The following is a 19,902-nucleotide window of genomic DNA, read 5'->3' as shown; positions in this document are numbered from 1 at the left end:
TGGACATGATGGCGTCCCGCCTCAACAAAAAGCTTAAATATTGCGCCAGGTCAAGGGACCCTCAGGCGATAGCTGTGGACGCACTGGTAACTCCGTGGGTGTTCCAGTCGGTATATGTGTTTCCTCCTCTCCCTCTCATACACAAGGTACTGAGAATAGTAAGAAAAAGAGGAGTGAGAACAATACTCATTGTTCCGGATTGGCCAAGAAGGACTTGGTACCCAGAACTTCAAGAGATGGTCACAGAGGACCCATGGCCTCTGCCTCTCAGACAGGACCTGTTGCAGCAGGGGCCCTGTCTGTTCCAAGACTTACCGCGGCTGCGTTTGACGGCATGGCGGTTGAACGCCGGATCCTAGCAGAAAAGGGTATACCGGATGAAGTAATTCCTACGCTGATAAGAGCTAGGAAGGATGTGACAGCAAAGCATTATCACCGCATATGGCGGAAATATGTTGCTTGGTGTAAAGCCAGGAAGGCCCCTACAGAGGACTTCCAGTTGGGTCGTTTTCTGCATTTCCTACAGTCAGGTGTGACTATGGGCCTCAAATTAGGGTCCATAAAGGTTTAGATCTTGGCCCTATCCATTTTCTTTCAAAAACAACTGGCTTCACTGCCTGAGGTTCAGACGTTTGTAAAGGGAGTGATGCATATTCAGCCTCCTTTTGTGCCACCAGTGGCACCTTGGGATCTTAACGTTGTGTTGGATTTCTTGCAATCCCACTGGTTTGAGCCACTTAAGACCGTGGAGCTAAAATATCTCACGTGGAAAGTGGTCATGCTATTGGCCTTAGCTTCGGCTAGGCGTGTGTCAGAATTGGCGGCTTTGTCATGTAAAAGCCCCTATCTGATCTTCCATATGGACAGGGCAGAATTGAGGACTCGTCCCCAATTTCTCCCTAAGGTGGTATCATCGTTTCATTTGAACCAACCTATTGTGGTGCCTGCGGCTGCTAGGGACTTGGAGGATTCCAAGTTGCTGGACGTAGTCCGGGCTTTGAAAATGTATGTTTCCAGAACGGCGGGAGTCAGAAAGTCTGACTCGCTGTTTATTCTGTATGCAGCCAACAAGGTTGGCGCTCCTGCTTCGAAGCAGACTATTGCTCGCTGGATCTGTAGCACGATTCAGCTGGCTCACTCTGCGGCTGGATTGCCGCATCCAAAATCAGTAAAAGCCCATCCCACAAGGAAAGTGGGCTCTTCTTGGGCGGCTGCCCGAGGGGTCTCGGCTTTACAGCTTTGCCGGGCTGCTACTTGGTCGGGTTCAAACACATTTGCTAAGTTCTACAAGTTTGATACCCTGGCTGAGGAGGACCTTGAGTTTGCTCATTCTGTGCTGCAGAGTCGTCCGCACTCTCCCACCCGTTTGGGAGCTTTGGTATAATCCCCATGGTCCTTACGGAGTCCCCAGCATCCACTAGGACGTCAGAGAAAATAAGAATTTACTCACCGGTAATTCTATTTCTCGTAGTCCGTAGTGGATGGTGGGCGCCCGTCCCAAGTGCGGACTTCTTCTGCAATACGTGTATATAGTTATTGCTTACTAAAGGGTTATTGTTATGAGCCATCCGTTGATTGAGGCTCAGTTGTTGTTCATACTGTTAACTGGGTATGGTTATCACAAGTTATACGGTGTGATTGGTGTGGCTGGTATGAGTCTTACCCTGGATTCCAAATCCTTTCCTTGTAGTGTCAGCTCTTCCAGGCACAGTTTCCCTAACTGAGGTCTGGAGGAGGAGCATAGAGGGAGGAGCCAGTGCACACCAGATAGTACCTAATCTTTCTTTTAGAGTGCCCAGTCTCCTGCGGAGCCCGTCTATTCCCCATGGTCCTTACAGAGTCCCCAGCATCCACTACGGACTACGAGAAATAGAATTACCGGTGAGTACATTCTTATTTTTCTGATGGCTCAATGTACACAAACTTTGTTTAATACACAAAGTTATTAAAAATATTGTATTAAATGACCTTCAGGCTGTGTGTATAAGGTGTATATGAAACAAATGAACTGTGTGAATGTAAACACACTTTGTTTAATGCACAAAGTTATAAAAAAATATTGGCTAAAATGACCTTCAGGCTGTCTGTATAAGGTGTATATGTAACATAAATGCCTTCTGTGCTTAGACATGAGTCCCATCGCCATGATATCTCATTATTGTATGCAATTATTCCAAAATACGGAAAAATCCCATATCCAAAATACCTCTGGTCCCAAGCATTTTGGATAAGGGATACTCAACCTGTATATGTATATATATTTGTGTGTATAATCACAGAGTTTTGCATAATGTATTGTCAAAATTATAATAGCATATGTTTACAATAGATGACGTTGGGCTGTAAAATATGTTTATGGTGATGGAGTTATAGGTGTGTTTGTATAGATGGAATGGGCAAAAAATTGAAACACTAGACAAGAAAGTGCTTTGGCTACTTAGTAAGGACATTTGTGCTGATCTATGGTTGTTTAGTTATGATATGTAGTTCCATTGTCAGTGCATTAAGATTATGGTGAGTAACCATTCATATGGAAGTGCTGTGAAATTGTAGATCTCTTAGATTTCCAGTGAGGACAAATCTCATCAAAGTGGTTAAAATATCCCTTTCCGTAATGTATATTCCCCAGCATCATACGTTTTATTTGTAACAGCATAAAGCATATAATATCAGATAGTACAGAGTACAGTGTCCTGTGTAGGATCAATTTCATGGGCGCTTCGCCCAGCTACTTTTACATGCTATCCAGCACTCGTATTTACACTTTTAGGCAGCTAGGAATTAATTTTTTTTTTTTAAATGAGCGGGTCCTGCAGGGTGCATTGTTCCCAATAGGACAGGGCAGAGTGATTGGGTGACAATAGTGATCTTGCAGTATTTCCCCATTCAGTTTCAGCCTGAGTGCTTTCTGTTCTCCTTTTGCAAACTGTGCAGATCCCTGGTCTCAGGAGTCTTCTCCACTACTGGACTGCTTTTCTAGGACAGGGATATCATCTGAAGCGGGACTCAGGAGTCCTACATTATCTCTACTCCTATTGTGTGCAGCAAGGAGTCTGTCTCCTGGCCCCCCCACTAGACAAGCATACCTGACATCTAGGTGTCTCCTACCTCTTATTTGTTCCTCAGGTCAGGGCTTGACACATTACTCTAAAATCTAGGAGCTAGGATGAAGGTGTAGGAGCCAGACCCCCCCCCCCCCCCCCCAAAAAAAAAAAAAAAAGCAAACCAGCCCCCTGCAGCCACACTGCTGTGTAGCTACCCCCAGGCAAACAATGCCCCTCCCCCCGAGACCACATTAATGAGCAGCTGACACCGGGCAAACAACTAAGGCATGGGTCTTCAACCTGCGGACCTCCAGCTATTGTTTAACTACACATCCCAGTATGCCCTGCCTGAGTTTTAGCATGCCTTAATAGCAAAACTGTGGCAGGGCATGCTGGATGTGTAGTTCCACAGCAGCTGGAGGGCCACAGTTTGAAGACCCATGAACTAAGGGTATACCCCTAGGCAAACCACGCCTCTGCAGCCATGCCCCAGGTGAACAATATCCCGCCCACTGGCCACATCACTACCCCCTCAGAGGCCGCAATCACAGGCCACGTATAGACCCTCGTATTGGAGAGATCTTTGCAGCTGGAATTTGGAGACTGCAGATGAACAGGCACAAGAATGCCAAACGTGTGCAAAGCTGTCATCAAAGCAAAAGGGGGCTACTTTGAGGAAACTAAAATATAAAACATATTTTGTTTTGTTTAACTCTTTTTCTCTGACGTCCTAGTGGATGCTGGGAACTCCGTAAGGACCATGGGGAATAGCGGCTCCGCAGGAGACAGGGCACATCTAAAGAAAGCTTTAGGATCACCTGGTGTGCACTGGCTCCTCCCCCTATGACCCTCCTCCAAGCCTCAGTTAGATTTTCTGTGCCCGACGAGAAGGGTGCACACTAGGGGCTCTCCTGAGCTCTTTGTGAAAGTTGTAGTTTAGGTTTATTATTTTCAGTGAGACCTGCTGGCAACAGGCTCACTGCATCGAGGGACTAAGGGGAGAAGAAGCGAACTCACCTGCGTGCAGAGTGGATTGGGCTTCTTAGGCTACTGGACATTAGCTCCAGAGGGACGATCACAGGTTCAGCCTGGATGGGTCACCGGAGCCGCGCCGCCGGCCCCCTTACAGAGCCAGAAGAGCGAAGAGGTCCGGAAAAATCGGCGGCAGAAGACTTTCCTGTCTTCAGATAAAGGTAGGCGCACAGCACCGCAGCTGTGCGCCATTGCTCTCAGCACACTTCACACTCCGGTCACTGAGGGTGCAGGGCGCTGGGGGGGCAGCGCCCTGAGACGCAATAAATCGATAGAAAACCTTTTATGGCTAAAATAAATGCATCACATATAACTCCTGGGCTATATGGATGCATTTAACCCCTGCCAAAACATACAAGAAAACGGATGATAAGGACGCAGAGAAAGGGGCGGAGCCTATCTCCTCAGCACACTGGCGCCATTTTCCCTCACAGCTCAGTTGGAGGGAAGCTCCCTGGCTCTCCCCTGCAGTCACTACACTACAGAAAGGGGTTAAAAAAGAGAGGGGGGCACAAATTAGGCGCAGTATAAACTACAGCAGCTATAAAGGGAAAAACACTTATATAAGGTTATCCCTGTATATATATAGCGCTCTGGTGTGTGCTGGCAAACTCTCCCTCTGTCTCCCCAAAGGGCTAGTGGGGTCCTGTCCTCTATCAGAGCATTCCCTGTGTGTGTGCTGTGTGTCGGTACGTTTGTGTCGACATGTATGAGGAGAAAAATGATGAGGAGACGGAGTAGAGTGTCTGTAATAGTGTTGTCACCCCCTGGGGGGTCGACACCTGAGTGGATGTACTGTTGAAATTGCGTGACAGTGTCAGCTTTGTATAAAAGACAGTGGTTGACATGAGACAGCCGGCTACTCAGCTTGTGCATGTCCAGACGTCTCATACAGGGGCTCTAAAGCGCCCGTTACCTCAGATACAGACGCCGACACGGATACTGACTCCTGTGTCGACGGTGAAGAGACAACCGTGATTTCCAATAGGGCCACACATTGCATGATTGAGGCAATGGAAAAAGTTTACAGTCTTCTGATAATATAAATACCACCAAAAAAAGGGGTATTATGTTTGGTGAGGAAAAACTTCCTGTAGTTTTCCTGAATCTGAGAAATAAAATGAGGTGTGTGATGATGCGTGGGTTTCCCCCCGATAACAATTGATAAATTCTAAAAAGTTATTGGCAGTATACCTTTTCCCGCCAGAGGTTAGGGTGCGTTGGGAAACACCCCCTAGGGGGGATAAGGCGCTCACACGCTTGTAAGAACAAGGGCTCTACCCTCTCTGGAGATGGCCGCCCTTAGGGATCCTGCTGATAGAAAGCAGGAGGGTATCCTAAAATGTATTTACACACATACTGGTGTTATACTGCGACCAGCAATCGCCTCAGCCTGGATGTGCAGTGCTGGGTTGGCGTGGTCGGATTCCCTGACTGGAAATTTGATATCCTAGATAAGGACAGTATATTATTGCCTATAGAGCAATTAAAAGATGCATTTCTATATATGCATGATGCACAGCGGAATATTTGCCGACTGGCATCAAGTATAAGTGCGTTGTCCAATTATACCAGTAAAGTGGTCAGGTGATGCGGATTCCAAACGGCATTTGGAAGTATTGCCTTAAAAAAAAAAAAGGGGATGTACCCCAGGTCGCCTCTCAAAATAAGACGCCGTATTATCAGGCGCAGTCCTGGTTGGCAAGCGGACAAAAGGGTTCCTCTTTTCTGCTCGTGACAGAGGGAGAGGAAAATGGCTGCAGAGATCAGCCAGTTCCCAGGAACAGAAACCCTTTTCCGCCTCTGCCAAGCTCTCAGTATGACGCTAGGGCTTTACAAGTTCAGGCACGGTGGGGGCCCGTTCTCAATGAATTTCAGTGCGCAGTGGGCTCACTCGCAAGTAGACCCCTGGATCCTTCAGGTAATATTTCAGGGGTACAAATTGGAATTCGAGACGTATTCCCCTCGCCGTTTCCAAAAGTCTGTTTTACCGACGTCTCCCGCTGACAGGGAGGCAGTTTTGGAAGCCATTTACAAGCTGTATTCCCAGCAGGTGATAATTAAGGTACCCCTCCTGCAACAGGGAACGGGGTATTATTCCACACTATTGTGGTACCGAAGCCAGACGGCTCGGTGAGACCGATTTTAAAATCTAAAATCTAAAATCTTTGAACACTTACATACAGAGGTTCAAATTCAAAATTGAGTCACTCAGAGCAGTGATTGCAAACCTGGAAGAAGGGGACTACATGATGTCTCGGGACATCAAGGATGCTTACCTTCATGTCAAAATTTACCCTTCTCACCAAGGGTATCTCAGGTTATGGTACAGAACTGTCACTATCAGTTCAGACGCTGCCGTAGGGATGGTCCTCGGCACCCCGGGTCTTTACTGAAGTAATGACCGTAATGATGATATTCCTTCGAAGGAAGGGAATTTTAGTTATCCTTTACTTGGACGATTCCCTGATAAGGATGAGATCCAGGGAACAGTTGGAGATCGGTGTAGCACTACCTCAGGTAGTGTTGCGGCAGCACGATTGGATTCTCAATATTCCAAAATCGCAGCTGGTTCCGACGACTTGTCTTCTGTTCCTAGGGATGATCCTGGACACAGTCCAGAAAGAAGGTGTTTCTCCCGGAGGAGAAAGCCAGGGAGTTATCCGAGCTAGTCAGGAACCTCCTAAAACCGAACCAAGTCTCAGTGCATCAATGCACAAGGGTTCTGGGTAAAAATGGTGGCTTCCTACGAAGCAATCCCATTCGGCAGATTCCACGCAAGACTTTCCAGTGGAACCTACTGGACAAATGGTCCGGGTCGCATCTTCAGATGCTTCAGCGGATAACCCTGTCACCAGGGACAAGGGTATCCCTCCTGTGGTGGTTGCAGAGTGCTCATCTTCTAGAGGGCCGCAGATTCGGCATGCGGGACTGGGTCCTGGTGGCCACGGATGCCAGCCTGCGAGGCTGGGGAGCAGTCACACAGGGAAGGAATATCCAGGGCTTATGGTCAAGCCTGGAGACATCACTTCACATAAATGTCCTGAAGCTAAGGGCCATTTACAATGCTCTAAGCTTAGCAAGACCTCTGCTTCAAGGTCAGCCGGTGTTGATCCAGTCGGACAACATTACGGCAGTCACCCACGTAAACAGACAGGGTGCCACAAGAAGCAGGAGGGCAATGGCAGAAGCTGCAAGGATTCTTCGCGGGGCGAAAAACCATGTGATAGCACTGTCAGCAGTTTTCATTCCGGGAGTGGACAACTGGGAAGCAGTTTTCCTCAGCACGACCTCCACCCGGGAGAGTAAGGACTTCACCCAGAAGTCTTCCACATGATTATAAACCGTTGGGAAAAACTCGACAGGTATTGCGCCACGTCAAGGGACCCTCAGGCAATAGCTGTAGATGCTCTGGTAACACCGTGGGTGTACCAATCAGTGTATGGGTTCCCTCCTCTGCCTCTCATACCCAAGGTACTGAGATTGATAAGATGGAGAGGAGTAAGCACTATATTAGTGGCTCCGGATTGGCCAAGAAGGAATTGGTAACCGGAACTTCAAGAGATGCTCACGGAGGATCCGTAGCCTCTACCTCTAAGAAGGGACCTGCTCCAGCAAGGACCTTGTCTGTTACAAGACTTACCGCGGCTGCGTTGACGGCATGGCGGTTGAACGCCGGATCCTGAAGGAAAAAGGCATTCCGGATGAAGTCATCCCTATCCTGATCAAAGCCAGGAAGGATGTAACCGCAAAACATTATCACCGCATTTGGCGAAAATATGTTGCGTGGTGCGAGGCCAGTAAGGCTCGACGGAGGAAATTCAACTGGGTCGATTCCTACATTTCCTGCAAACAGGAGTATCTATGGGCCTGAAATTGGGGTCCATTAAGGTTCAAATTTCGGCTCTGTAAATTTTCTTCCAAAAAAAAAAAAAAAAAAAAAAGAACTAGCTTCAGTCCCTGAAGTTCAGACATTTGTTAAAGGGGTACTGCATATACAGCCTCCTTTTGTGCCTTTAGTGGCACTTTTGGGATCTCCAGGTGGTTTTTGGGTTCCAAAAGTCACATTGGTTTGACACACTTAAATCTGTGGAGTTAAAATATCTCACAGAAAAAGTGGTCATGCTGTTGGCTCTGGCCTGGGCCAGGCGCGTGTCAGAATTGGTGGCTTTATCCTGTAAAAGCCCTTATCTGATTTTCCATTCGGACAGGGCGGAATTGAGGACTCGTCCTCAGTTTCTCCCTAAGGTGGTTTCAGCGTTCACCTGAACCAAACCTATTGTGGTGCCTGCGGCTACTAGGGACTTGGAGGACTCCAAGTTGCTAGACGTTGTCAGGACCCGGAAAATATATGTTTCCAGGACGGCTGGAGTCAGGAAATCTGACTCGCTGTTTATCCTCTATGCACCCAACTAGCTGGGTGCTCCTGCTTCTAAGCAGACTATTGCTCGTTGGATTTGTAGTACAATTCAGCTTGCACATTCTGTGGCAGGCCTGCCACAGCCAAAAATCTGTAAATGCCCACTCCACAAGGAAGGTGGGCTCATCTTGGGCAGCTGCCCGAGGGGTCTCGGCTTTACAACTTTGCCGAGCAGTTACTTGGTCAGGAGCAAATACGTTTGTAAAATTCTACAAATTTGATACCCTGGCTGAGGAGGACCGGGAGTTCTCTCATTGGGGGCTGCAGAGTCATCCGCACTCTCCCGCCCGTTTGGGAGCTTTGGTATAATCCCCATGGTCCTTACGGAGTTCCCAGCATCCACTAGGACGTCAGAGAAAATAAGAATTTACTTACCGATAATTCTATTTCTCGTAGTCCGTAGTGGATGCTGGGCGCCCATCCCAAGTGCGGATTGTCTGCAATACTGGTACATAATTATTGTTACCAAAAAATTCGGGTTATTGTTGTAGTGAGCCATCTTTTCGAGAGGCTTCTCTATTATCATGCTGTTAACTGGGTTCAGATCACAAGTTGTACAGTGTGATTGGTGTGGCTGGTATGAGTCTTACCCGGGATTCAAAATCCTTCCTTATTGTGTACGCTCGTCCGGGCACAGTATCCTAACTGAGGCTTGGAGGAGGGTCATAGGGGGAGGAGCCAGTGCACACCAGGTGATCCTAAAGCTTTCTTTAGATGTGCCCTGTCTCCTGCGGAGCCGCTATTCCCCATGGTCCTTACGGAGTTCCCAGCATCCACTACGGACTACGAGAAATAGAATTATCGGTAAGTAAATTCTTGTTTTTGTTTACAGCATAATTCCATGTGTGTTCTTTCATAGTTTTGATGTCTTCAGTATTAATCTACAATGTAGAAAATAATTTAAAATAAATAAAAACCATTGAATGAGAAGGTGTGTCCACATTTTTGACTGGTATTGTATGCCTGTAGTTTTTACAGTTTGTAGGGTCACCTTTTTTGTTAATGGGAATTACTATTTTTGAAGTCTTCTGGAACACAGGACTCTTTCCAGACAAGGGTATATATGTCTCTGAGTTGGTTTACTATTGCCTTTCCTCCCATTTTTAAAGCTTCTGCTGGGATGTTATCAATGCCTGATGCTTTTCCATTCTTCAGCTTTTTAATTGCTTGTCTAATTTCGTCTGCATTTGGGGGGGTTATCCGTTATGTCACTGCAATATTGATGGTCTTAGTTTTCAGGCCTGGGGCAATTTAATAGGTGCTTAAAGTGTTCTTGCCATCTTTCAAGGTTGCAGCTCATTGATTTAATGTTTAATGTCCATTTAGATATTTGACGTTTGTGGTGGAGGTTCTAAATTTTCCATTGCAGCTGTGTAATATACTGTACATAGGCTTTTAGTCCGACCCGGCTCAACCGTTTACACTGAAGGCTGCCCAGGTTCTTCCCGGGTTCAAACCTGGTAGCTACCAGGGTTGGATTCCTCGGTAACTGGATCCAGGTTATTTTAAAAGATACCATTTGACATGAAGCCGTGACCCAGGTTGCACCGGCAGTAACCTGAGTTATTGTAGCATTGGGGAAAGGGCTCATCATACTGAGAGTTTTGCTTGTAAAGAATAAAGTACACTGACAGCTGCCTGGTAGGAAGCACTGCCTTAGCGTTAAGGATGCACTTCTTATAGTAAATTACAATCTAGTGCTGTAACCAGTTATAGTGCTAAATTATTCACCATATTAGCAGCAGAAGCAACAAGTAGGGGTGGGTACTGTGTGCGGGGATGTTATAGTGGGCAGTAGTAGTGTTATGACGTGAATGTTAACGTGAAGCCTATAGTGGCCATATTGTAGTACAGTGAGGCATATAGTGGCCATATTGTAGTACAGTGAGGTATATAGTGGCCGTATTGTAGTACAGTGAGGCATATAGTGGCCGTATTGTAGTACAGTGAGGCATATAGTGGCCGTATTGTAGTACAGTGAGGCATATAGTGGCTATATTGTAGTACAGTGAAGCATACATATATCTGCAAGTCTTTCTAGCAAATATTTTCTTTAGGTTTTATTAGTACTGAGCACAACCTTTGACCTGAGTCACTATTGGGGAAAATGCAATAGCTATCAATTCCCTATCTCAAACTGGAGAGGACTTTTCATAGTTGTAGGTGTACAATTTGGAAATCTAGAAGCAACTGACATCACAGTGTAATGCTTAGTAGTGCCTAAATTATGTCACTAGTTACTGGTGAATTGATAGGGTCCATACCAAGTAGAAAATACACAGCATCATTATAGCATAACTAATTTAGTATCTAATTTAAGTCCATGTACTGGTTTTAGTGTGGAATCCCGGCGGTCAGTATACCAATCCCGGCCACCGGAATGCCGGCAGCGTGGACAGCGCTAGAAAGCTCCTTGCGGGCTCGGTAGAAAGGCTGCATGTGCTGAAGGTTCTATTCCCACTCTATGGATGTCGTGGACTCCCATGAGTCAGAATAGCATTGGCACAGCTGTCTGCATTCTCGGCGGTCGGAATCCCAATGTCGGTATTCGGACTGCCGGGATCCTGACCGCCAGGATCGTAACTACATCCCCATGTACTTAAGCAATATTACAACCCGCAGTAGGTATTTTTAAAGTAGACTGCATTCTTATTATTTAAACAAGGAAATACAGCGCTTAAATGGTCACATAAGCAAAAACAGGTAGCATGTAAAATCTTTGTTTTATTAAAACATGGAGTAAAAATGTATTTAAAAAATATATATATGATGGTTGAATCAAGTGCACATAGCTGGCAACTGCCACATAAATTCAAATATCAAGGTTGAAAAAGTTGCACGCAAGCAACGAAACGCGTTGGTGGGACTTGCCTGACAGTGTGTTTGCCTAGACCTTGGAAGGATTGGACCTGGACCAAGCCCCCTCAATTGACTTTTCAACAACTTGGACCCTTAAAAGAACCTATATTACACCGTGGAAGATTCACATCTACCACCCTCTGAGGAACAGCCATTTGCGGACGCAGATTCGCCTAATTACCTCAAGGGACGCTGGTGGTAACTATAACTCACGGATAGGATATAGGGTCCTTATATTCAAGGGGACTATCATAGGAACAGGTTCTATATAATACCTACCTTCTGCAAGGACTTTTGACACTAGGAAAAACACCTATCTAGATTGATATTTGAATTTATGTGGCAGTTGCCAGCTATGTGCACTTGATTCAACCATCATATATATATTTTTTAAATAAATTTTTACTCCATGTTTTAATAAAACAAAGATTTTACATGCTACCTGTTTTTGCTTATGTGACCATTTAAGCGCTGTATTTCCTTGTTTACATATTGTTTGGGGGTCTGACCAACCCTTTTCTGTATAGCTGCTGTGGGGAACCACCCATCTAGCGCCTGGGCTTAGTAATACCTTTGGGTATTGCTTTTTTATTTCCTCTTGCATTCTTATTATTATTGATTATGCCCACAGAACTGCATGAGCCCTATGTTTTTAATAAGAACCCCAGTACGAAAAATTAGACTCTCTGAAACTTAAATATAATTGTGATTGATGTGTAAAACTCTTCCTGCACCAAGTTGACAAGAGCAATTACAAATTTCTATTTCAAGCTATGGCAGTTATCCTACTCCATTCCACTATCAATAGTGTCTGGATCTTTTTGATTCTGTTAGTTCACTTATTACTTTATGGTATCATCCTTGTCTCATGTAGCCTTCTGAACAGTTCTGTGGTTTTTGTGTCTAGTAATCTGATTGGTTACAGAATGTTTTGCCTCTACCCCACCCCTCCCACACTAGTCCACAAGATATTAAAAAAACAAGAAAAAACAAATATGTTATTTGATTATTTTTGGTTTTTATGTTATTAGTGTTCACTCTAGTGCAGGGTGCTGATTAGGATGGCATATTTACATTTTGGAGGACTAAAGTTTAGACGTGATGAATGGCTACATCTACTGCCCTTCAAAATTTAGATATGCCCTCCTGATCAGCACTCTGCACCTAGAGTGAACACTATTAGACCTTTAAAGGAACTGTTCCCTCCCATTTTAGACAAAACTATTAAAACGTACTTTGTCAGGGCTGTGGTGTTGGTACACCAAACCTCCCGATTCCTCTTTTTTAGTACGTTCCAACTGTGTCATCATTTGTAGAGTAACCTCTTCTGACAACAAGTAACTCATTACTTTCTTGATACTGGAGAATACATGACATTAGTATAATTAAATAAATGTATATGTATAGTTCATAGTCATGTATTCTCCAGTTAATAACACACAATACTGCTAATCCTCACTCCTGCTGTACCAACATTATAAGCTTTTGAAGTCTGAGTTGGCACATTTCTTCTGTCTCCACAACTCCGACTCCATAAACCTTGAAGGATTATCCAAACTTCTTTCAGGAAAGGTAAAATACAACCAAAGAATTGTCATTGATTAAAGAGGAATTGGCTGTAGTTATATAAATATGTATATTTTTGAGTTTATTGGTACTAGTTAATATAATTAAGGATAATAGATATGCTTTACTTTTTAGGCATTTGATGACGATGACTACAGGAAAATACGATTTGTTGGAAAGCAGAAGGAGGTAGGTTTGAGAAATTGTTTTGTGTGTGTTGTATATATGTGTATGTATATTGAAATAGATGCCAGTATCCTGTACTTTGCAGGCTGCATTAAGTTACTTATTGCATTATAAGAGTTTGGGGGATACTGTATGTATTAAGCTTTCTAAAGAGTGGAGAAGTTTCCTATAACAACTAATCAGCTTCTACTGTATATATCATTTTATAGAATGTACTTGAAAAATTGTAGTTATTGTAGCAGCTGGTTGGTTCCTATGGGTAACTTGTCCACTTTTTCTCTGTTTAGAAGACTTGATACATCTCCCCCATTGTTACAATGATATTAAATCCATGTATTAAAGAGGGAATTTTATAACACACTTCCTATGCTCAAGACTATCGGAATACCGCAAATCCTAAGGGGTATATCCCATTAGGCCCAGTAAAACATCAGGTGCGAAAAACGTATGTATGTTTTTCTCGATTTTTCCAGATGTTTCACCGATGGTTTTTAACAGGCTATCCAGATTGATCGCCTGTAAAAAAGAAAATGCCCTTTCTCCCGAAAACACACAGGTTCAGTGAAACCTGTGTGTTTTCGGTAGGAAAAGCCCCGTTTTAGCACGGACACGGGTCTGTTTCCGGGGATTTGGTTTCACCTGCCTGATCCCCGATGAGCGGGACAACCTTCAGCGTCCCATGCCCGCTGCAGCAGCAGCAGGCTGGGACTGCAGGCATCCGGAAGTTGTCCTCAGCGCGGTGACCCCACGGCAGAGAAGCCTGGGCAGTGCCGTGACCGTATCCCCCCTCTCCTCCGCCCCCGGCAGCGGTCACATGACGCGGGAGTGGCCATGTGACTGGGGGAGCCAGAGAAGCAGCGCTGCACCGGGCGCTGTCAGGAGCCAGCACCCAGTGCAGCTTCAGGTAACCCCTGATAAGCCACTGCTTGTGCTGGCTTATCGGGGGTAATAAGATAGCCCCGGCGGGACAATTAGCCCCGGTAAATTACCGGGGCTAATTGGATATCCCCCTGAGGGTAAATCTATTAAATTGCACCTTTTTTAATGCTGCTGTGTCTTCGGCCACTCAATTTAAAAGAGCAATAAAATATATATATATATATATATATATATATATATATATATTTAATAAAATAGAAAATATTTAGTATTATTGCACATTTAAATCAAGTGGACTGAAGACGCAATTGCATTGAAAAGCGCCGTTTCGAAATCTTACCCCCTCACCTTAAGAGCCTTGCAGTTTGAAGAGATCAAGCTAGATTTATAAATTATATTGCGCCAGCAAATTCCATTGCGCATTACAAATTGTGTTACATTCCAAATCTGTACGCCTTCTCCATGTTGCGTAAAGGATTTGTGCACTTTCAAATAAGTGTCTTGTATGCATTCGTCTAAGTTTAAACACACGTGTTAAATAGCCGACTGGATTTAGGTCAACAAAGTCAAGAGGTCATCACAAAAAGAGGTTAGCACATTTTCTTTTGGGTTATTGTCACCCTAACCCTCCGTATCGCGCCTAACCTTAAAAATCATGTGTCGACCATTTACTTGTTGACCTTTCGACCCTGTCAACCTAAACTCATGTCGACTGTTGACTGCCTATTGATGGTCCATCTTTCATCTGGATATTAACATGGTCCATCTTTCATCTGGAATTAACTAGTAGACAAATAGAACAAAATGCAAACGTATGTCATCCCTTAATATCAAGTACAGTATGGACGTAGACTCAAATAAGGATACAGTCAGAATGGTACCAAACACAGTTTGCAAACCTTTCACATATGGGTAGATGAGAGATGGCTAAGAGCTAATATCTGGCTGCTAGAAGTAAGTATTACTTGTAATGGTGCTTAATCTCAGGCTTCAGTGTATGGTAGGCTCATAATGGTGCTTACTAGAATGGAACATGAGTGTGCTATCATGTTTCTCAATGTGTGCCTATGCACCCTGTGGTGCCGCAAGGCTCTTGCAGGGGTGCCTCAGGTTGGTGGTCCAGGAACAAATCAAATTATTTATGGTCAAAGTGATAGGCTAAACCAGTGCTAGTGGCTGCCAATCGTAAAACATGTGGATAATCACCACCACATAACTGACCCTAAGGCTGACCGATAAGCACAATGTACTTAATTTAATAGAATTTTTTAAAAATTCTCCGTAAGAAACCTTTATCTTAGGGGTGCCACGAAAAAATGCTGATGCTTTAGGGCGCCGTGATTCAAAAAAGTTTGTGGGCCACTGGTTTATTATATAAAAGACATCCAGTTTATATTAATTCATTATTTTTAAGTCCTTTTCAGGAATTTTAGCCAAGCTGCCTATGATTGGTTAAAGAATCTTTTTATTCTACATTTATTGTATCGATTTTTGAAACTTCATCTTTTACAAATTTTTGTGCTGTATTTGAAAAAGATCGGTTGTTTGCATTTGTTTTTTTGTTTTTCCTGACATTTCAGTTTCCTCTGCAGTTCTGCTTCTTCAACTAATAGTTGTTAGCGTGCTGATCAATACTAACAGATATAGCAAGGACTAGAAACCCAGGCTAAAAGACCAAAGCAGAAACCGATAGGTTATCTTTTGCTATTAGATGGAGGTGATTCACAATGCTGAGGATGTGCAGTGCTAATTGTAGACTACTTTGTACTTTTCTGGTAGCACAGCAAATGTTTTATTTTCCATCCCTGCTCATTTATCCGCTAGAAAGAGTGTGTGCGTATTTCTGCAGTAGGATTGATTTTCAGAGACCAAGCATTAATAATAAGGTCATCCATGCCTTGAGAGCCGTGCATTAAGTGACAGCAGTATGGCCCTTTTGTCATTCAGAAGTGTCAAGACATCGCATGGCCGTCCCACAAAGTAGGTAGACGGGGTCTTTCAGCTGCCACAGTCGGTGCCTTGATGTCTGCCAGAGTAACCTGGAAGGTATTTGTGTTGTCAGTCACTGAGACATCACATTACTTTAAACTGTAACACAGCCTATGTGCGGTTAGCCGTCTTATCCATCAGCACGAGCAGATGGGAACAGTACATCATTTTAATGCACCTATTAAGAATACCCCCGTAAGGAGACAGAGAGAGACTTATGCTCAGAAACAGAAGCTACTTAGAGTTGCAGTGCTCTATGTAATGTAATGGAGAAGGGTTTTAATAGTTTTTATAACTAGATTTTTAATGTAAAATGTTTAGATTAAGAGACACATTTGCAGTTAAGGTATATTGATAAATATCAAAACTCATTTTTTAACTATAAACCCTAAAATTAGGATTACCGTGTTACGTGATTCCATGTTTTAATACTTTTATTTCCTACTTACAGAAATCAAGTGCAATTTTATTTTAAATAAATATATATACATGTACTGATTGTCTTTCAGGTCAATGAGCAATTTGCTATTAACTTGATTGCCGAACAACCTGTTAATGATTCTGAAAATAGAATTGTGTCATGTGATGGAGAAGGCGGAGCCTTGGGGCACCCTAAAGTTTATATTAACTTGGTAAGTTCATTCCTTAATGACTTCATTGCATCATCAATTTATTGCTTTATCGTAACAGCAATCATTGCATTTTTCTAACCTCCCTACAATATTCACAAAATATCACAAATTTTTTCAGCTGAAACAGTAGCTTCCTTTAAGAAAGCATGCTCCACTGTAATCCATTATACTAATGTATCTCTCCTTTCCTTTCCAACAGGATAAAGAAACAAAAATCGGAACTTGCGGATACTGTGGACTTCAGTTTAAACAGAAGCATTATCATTAGGCTTTTCAATATACATCACTTGTGTACAAACCTAAACTATTAAATCTGTGTAATAATTTAGACCTTGCCACTTATGCTTTTAAAATGTCATTGATTTTTGTTTTATTTTTTGGAATGATGGTATGGTGCATTTACATTGAGACCAAATTATTTTTTTCCGTCTCTATCCGGTATCTCTAAAGGTATGACATAATTGAGTTATTTGCAAGAGTTAAGTATGCTCTAAAGTGAGCTTCCAGCAGAATTCGGTCGGGGAAATGACGCTAGGAAGTTTGACTCTCTAAATTGTGTGCGTTTCTGCATAGAGGTAACCTTAAATGTGTTTGGATCTCAAGGCATTATGCTTGAGGTCAGCCAATTATTCTAAACAAATAAATACCAGCAGCACACTTCACACAACAGTAGCCAGAGTTAACTGGAGCGGGCTGTTCTCAGAGATGGGTGGTGGCTTTTGTGCTTACTGAAATATAAAATAAGATATTCCTATACAGGGCAAGGTAATTCCTTTAAAATGTACTTACTAATATAATACATATAAATATATTATAATCTGAACAATACATGATGAGATTAGCCAAATCAACCCAAATCTATGTTAAAAATAAATAAATAAAAATAAAATAAAAATATATATATGTGTGTGTTTATTTATATATATATATATATATATATATATATATATATATACAATAGGAAAGAACAGGTGGCACTCTCAGTCTTGTAGATAGTGAAAAGCAACCTCCACGACGTGGAGTCTTTATTGAAACAAACAGGTGACGTTTCGGGGACGTATCCCCTTCCTCAGACAACAACATAGTGCAAAAACAGTGTTTAAATAGAAACATAAAACCCACTTACCCCCACGATCATGACTCTCAGCTGCGTGGACCACGGAGTGTCCGGCGTCTCATGTCCCGCACTTCCGGTTTCGGCAGCACGGCCCGGCCGGAAGTGACGCGATCACGTCAGCCGGTTCCCGTGGCAACGCGCTGGGAGCCCTGAAACTAATATAATACATATAAATATATTATCTGAACAATACATGATGAGATTAGCCAAATCAACCCAAATCTATGTAAAAAATAAATAAATAAAAATAAAATAAAAATATATATATGTGTGTGTTTATATATATATATATATATGTATATATATATATATATATATATACATACAGATCCCTGCACTCTCACATAAACTCTGCCAACAGCTGGGGTGCCAATCAGAGTCCAACCCACTTAGAGGTGGGACCCATAGTACAGTACAAGGTTATCCACCTAGTGGAACAGATAGCACTCTCCAGACTTTAATCTCAATTATTCAGCAAAGAGAATTTAATAAAGGTAATCTCACAGTTCCAGTTGTAAAGTCCAATTCCGACGTTTCGGTCCACACCAGGACCTTTGTCAAGGAGTTACAGCATAGTTACAGCAGACATCAGCACAGCATGGTCAGCATAAATGGGAACAGTTGTTACAAAGGGATAGCCTCACCGGCTAATGGGGGCCGGTGAGGCTATCCCTTTGTAACAACAGTTCCCATTTATGCTGACCATGCTGTGCTGATGTCTGCTGTAACTATGCTGTAACTCCTTGACAAAGGTCCTGGTGTGGACCGAAACGTCGGAATTGGAATTGGACTTTACAACTGGAACTGTGAGATTACCTTTATTAAATTCTCTTTGCTGAATAATTGAGATTAAAGTCTGGAGAGTGCGATCTGTTCCACTAGGTGGATAACCTTGTAAAATAAAAAATAAAAAAAAAAAATATATATATATATATATATATATATATATATATATATATATATATATAAGGTTGAGTATCCCTTATCCAAAATAACACATTTTTGGTTCTCCTACTTAGATAATGACACATATGCATATATATTTTATTATATATCTATATATGCACATAATATATATGTCATTATCTCAGTAGGGGACCCAAAAATGTGGGATTTTTAATAAGGGATACTCAACATGTATATGTGTGTGTATGTATGTATATATTTCTCTAACGTCCTAGTGGATGCTGGGGACTCCGTAAGGACCATGGGGAATAGACGGGCTCCGCAGGAGACAGGGCACTTTAAGAAAGAATTTGGATACTGGTGTGCTCTGGCTCCTCCCTCTATGTCCCTCCTCCAGACCTCAGTTTGAATCTGTGCCCGGACAGAGCTGGGTGCTACTTGGTGAGCTCTCCTGAGCTTGCTATAAGAAAGTATTTTGTTAGGTTTTTTTATTTTCAGAGAGATCTGCTGGCAACAGACTCTCTGCAACGTGGGACTGAGGGGAGAGTAGCAGCCCTACTCACTGAAGATAGGTCCTGCTTCTTAGGCTACTGGACACCATTAGCTCCAGAGGGATCGTACACAGGATCTCACCCTTTGTCGTCCGATCCCGGAGCCGCGCCGCCGTCCCCCTCACAGAGCCGGAAGACAGAAGCCGGTGAATGAAGCAAGAAGACTTTGAAATCGGCGGCAGAAGACTCCAGTCTTCACTGAGGTAGCGCACAGCACTGCAGCTGTGCGCCATTGCTTCCACATTAAACCCACATACTCCGGTCACTGTAGGGTGCCGGAGGGGGGGGGGGGGGGCGCCCTGGGCAGCAATTAGAGACCTCTTGGCAAAAGTGGGCATATATACAGTTGGGCACTGTATATATGCATGAGCCCCCGCCATAATTTTACACAGAAACGCGGGACAGAAGCCCGCCACTGAGGGGGCGGGGCTTCTTCCTCAGCACTCACCAGCGCCATTTTCTCTCCACAGCTCCGCTGAGAGGAAGCTCCCCAGGCTCTCCCCTGCAGAAACACGGTAGAAGAGGGTAAAAAGAGAGGGGGGGCACATAAATTAGGCGCAAAAACATTATATACAGCAGCTACTGGGTTAGCACTAAGTTACTGTGTGATTCCTGGGACATATAGCGCTGGGGTGTGTGCTGGCATACTCTCTCTCTGTCTCTCCAAAAGGCCTTGTGGGGGAACTGTCTTCAAAAAGAGCATCCCCTGTGTGTGTGTGGT

At 43.6% G+C, this 19,902-nt stretch overlaps 1 protein-coding gene across 1 annotated transcript in view; it reads left to right on the top strand.

Moving 5' to 3' along the window:
* Nucleotides 1-16,935, top strand: part of NDUFS6 (NADH:ubiquinone oxidoreductase subunit S6) — a 91,626-nt gene extending 74,691 nt beyond the window's left edge. Inside the window, exons 2-4 of the mRNA XM_063922816.1 lie at nucleotides 13,057-13,110; nucleotides 16,485-16,607; nucleotides 16,807-16,935. Of these exons, the coding sequence (XP_063778886.1) occupies nucleotides 13,057-13,110; nucleotides 16,485-16,607; nucleotides 16,807-16,875 (246 nt within the window). The 3' untranslated portion in view covers nucleotides 16,876-16,935. The remainder of the gene's footprint in view (nucleotides 1-13,056; nucleotides 13,111-16,484; nucleotides 16,608-16,806) is intronic.
* The last annotated feature ends 2,967 nt before the right edge of the window (nucleotides 16,936-19,902 follow it).

This window comes from Pseudophryne corroboree, chromosome 5, assembly GCF_028390025.1.
Source record: "Pseudophryne corroboree isolate aPseCor3 chromosome 5, aPseCor3.hap2, whole genome shotgun sequence".
Taxonomy (NCBI): domain Eukaryota; kingdom Metazoa; phylum Chordata; class Amphibia; order Anura; family Myobatrachidae; genus Pseudophryne; species Pseudophryne corroboree.
This window is presented reverse-complemented; position numbering and strand designations above follow the sequence as displayed.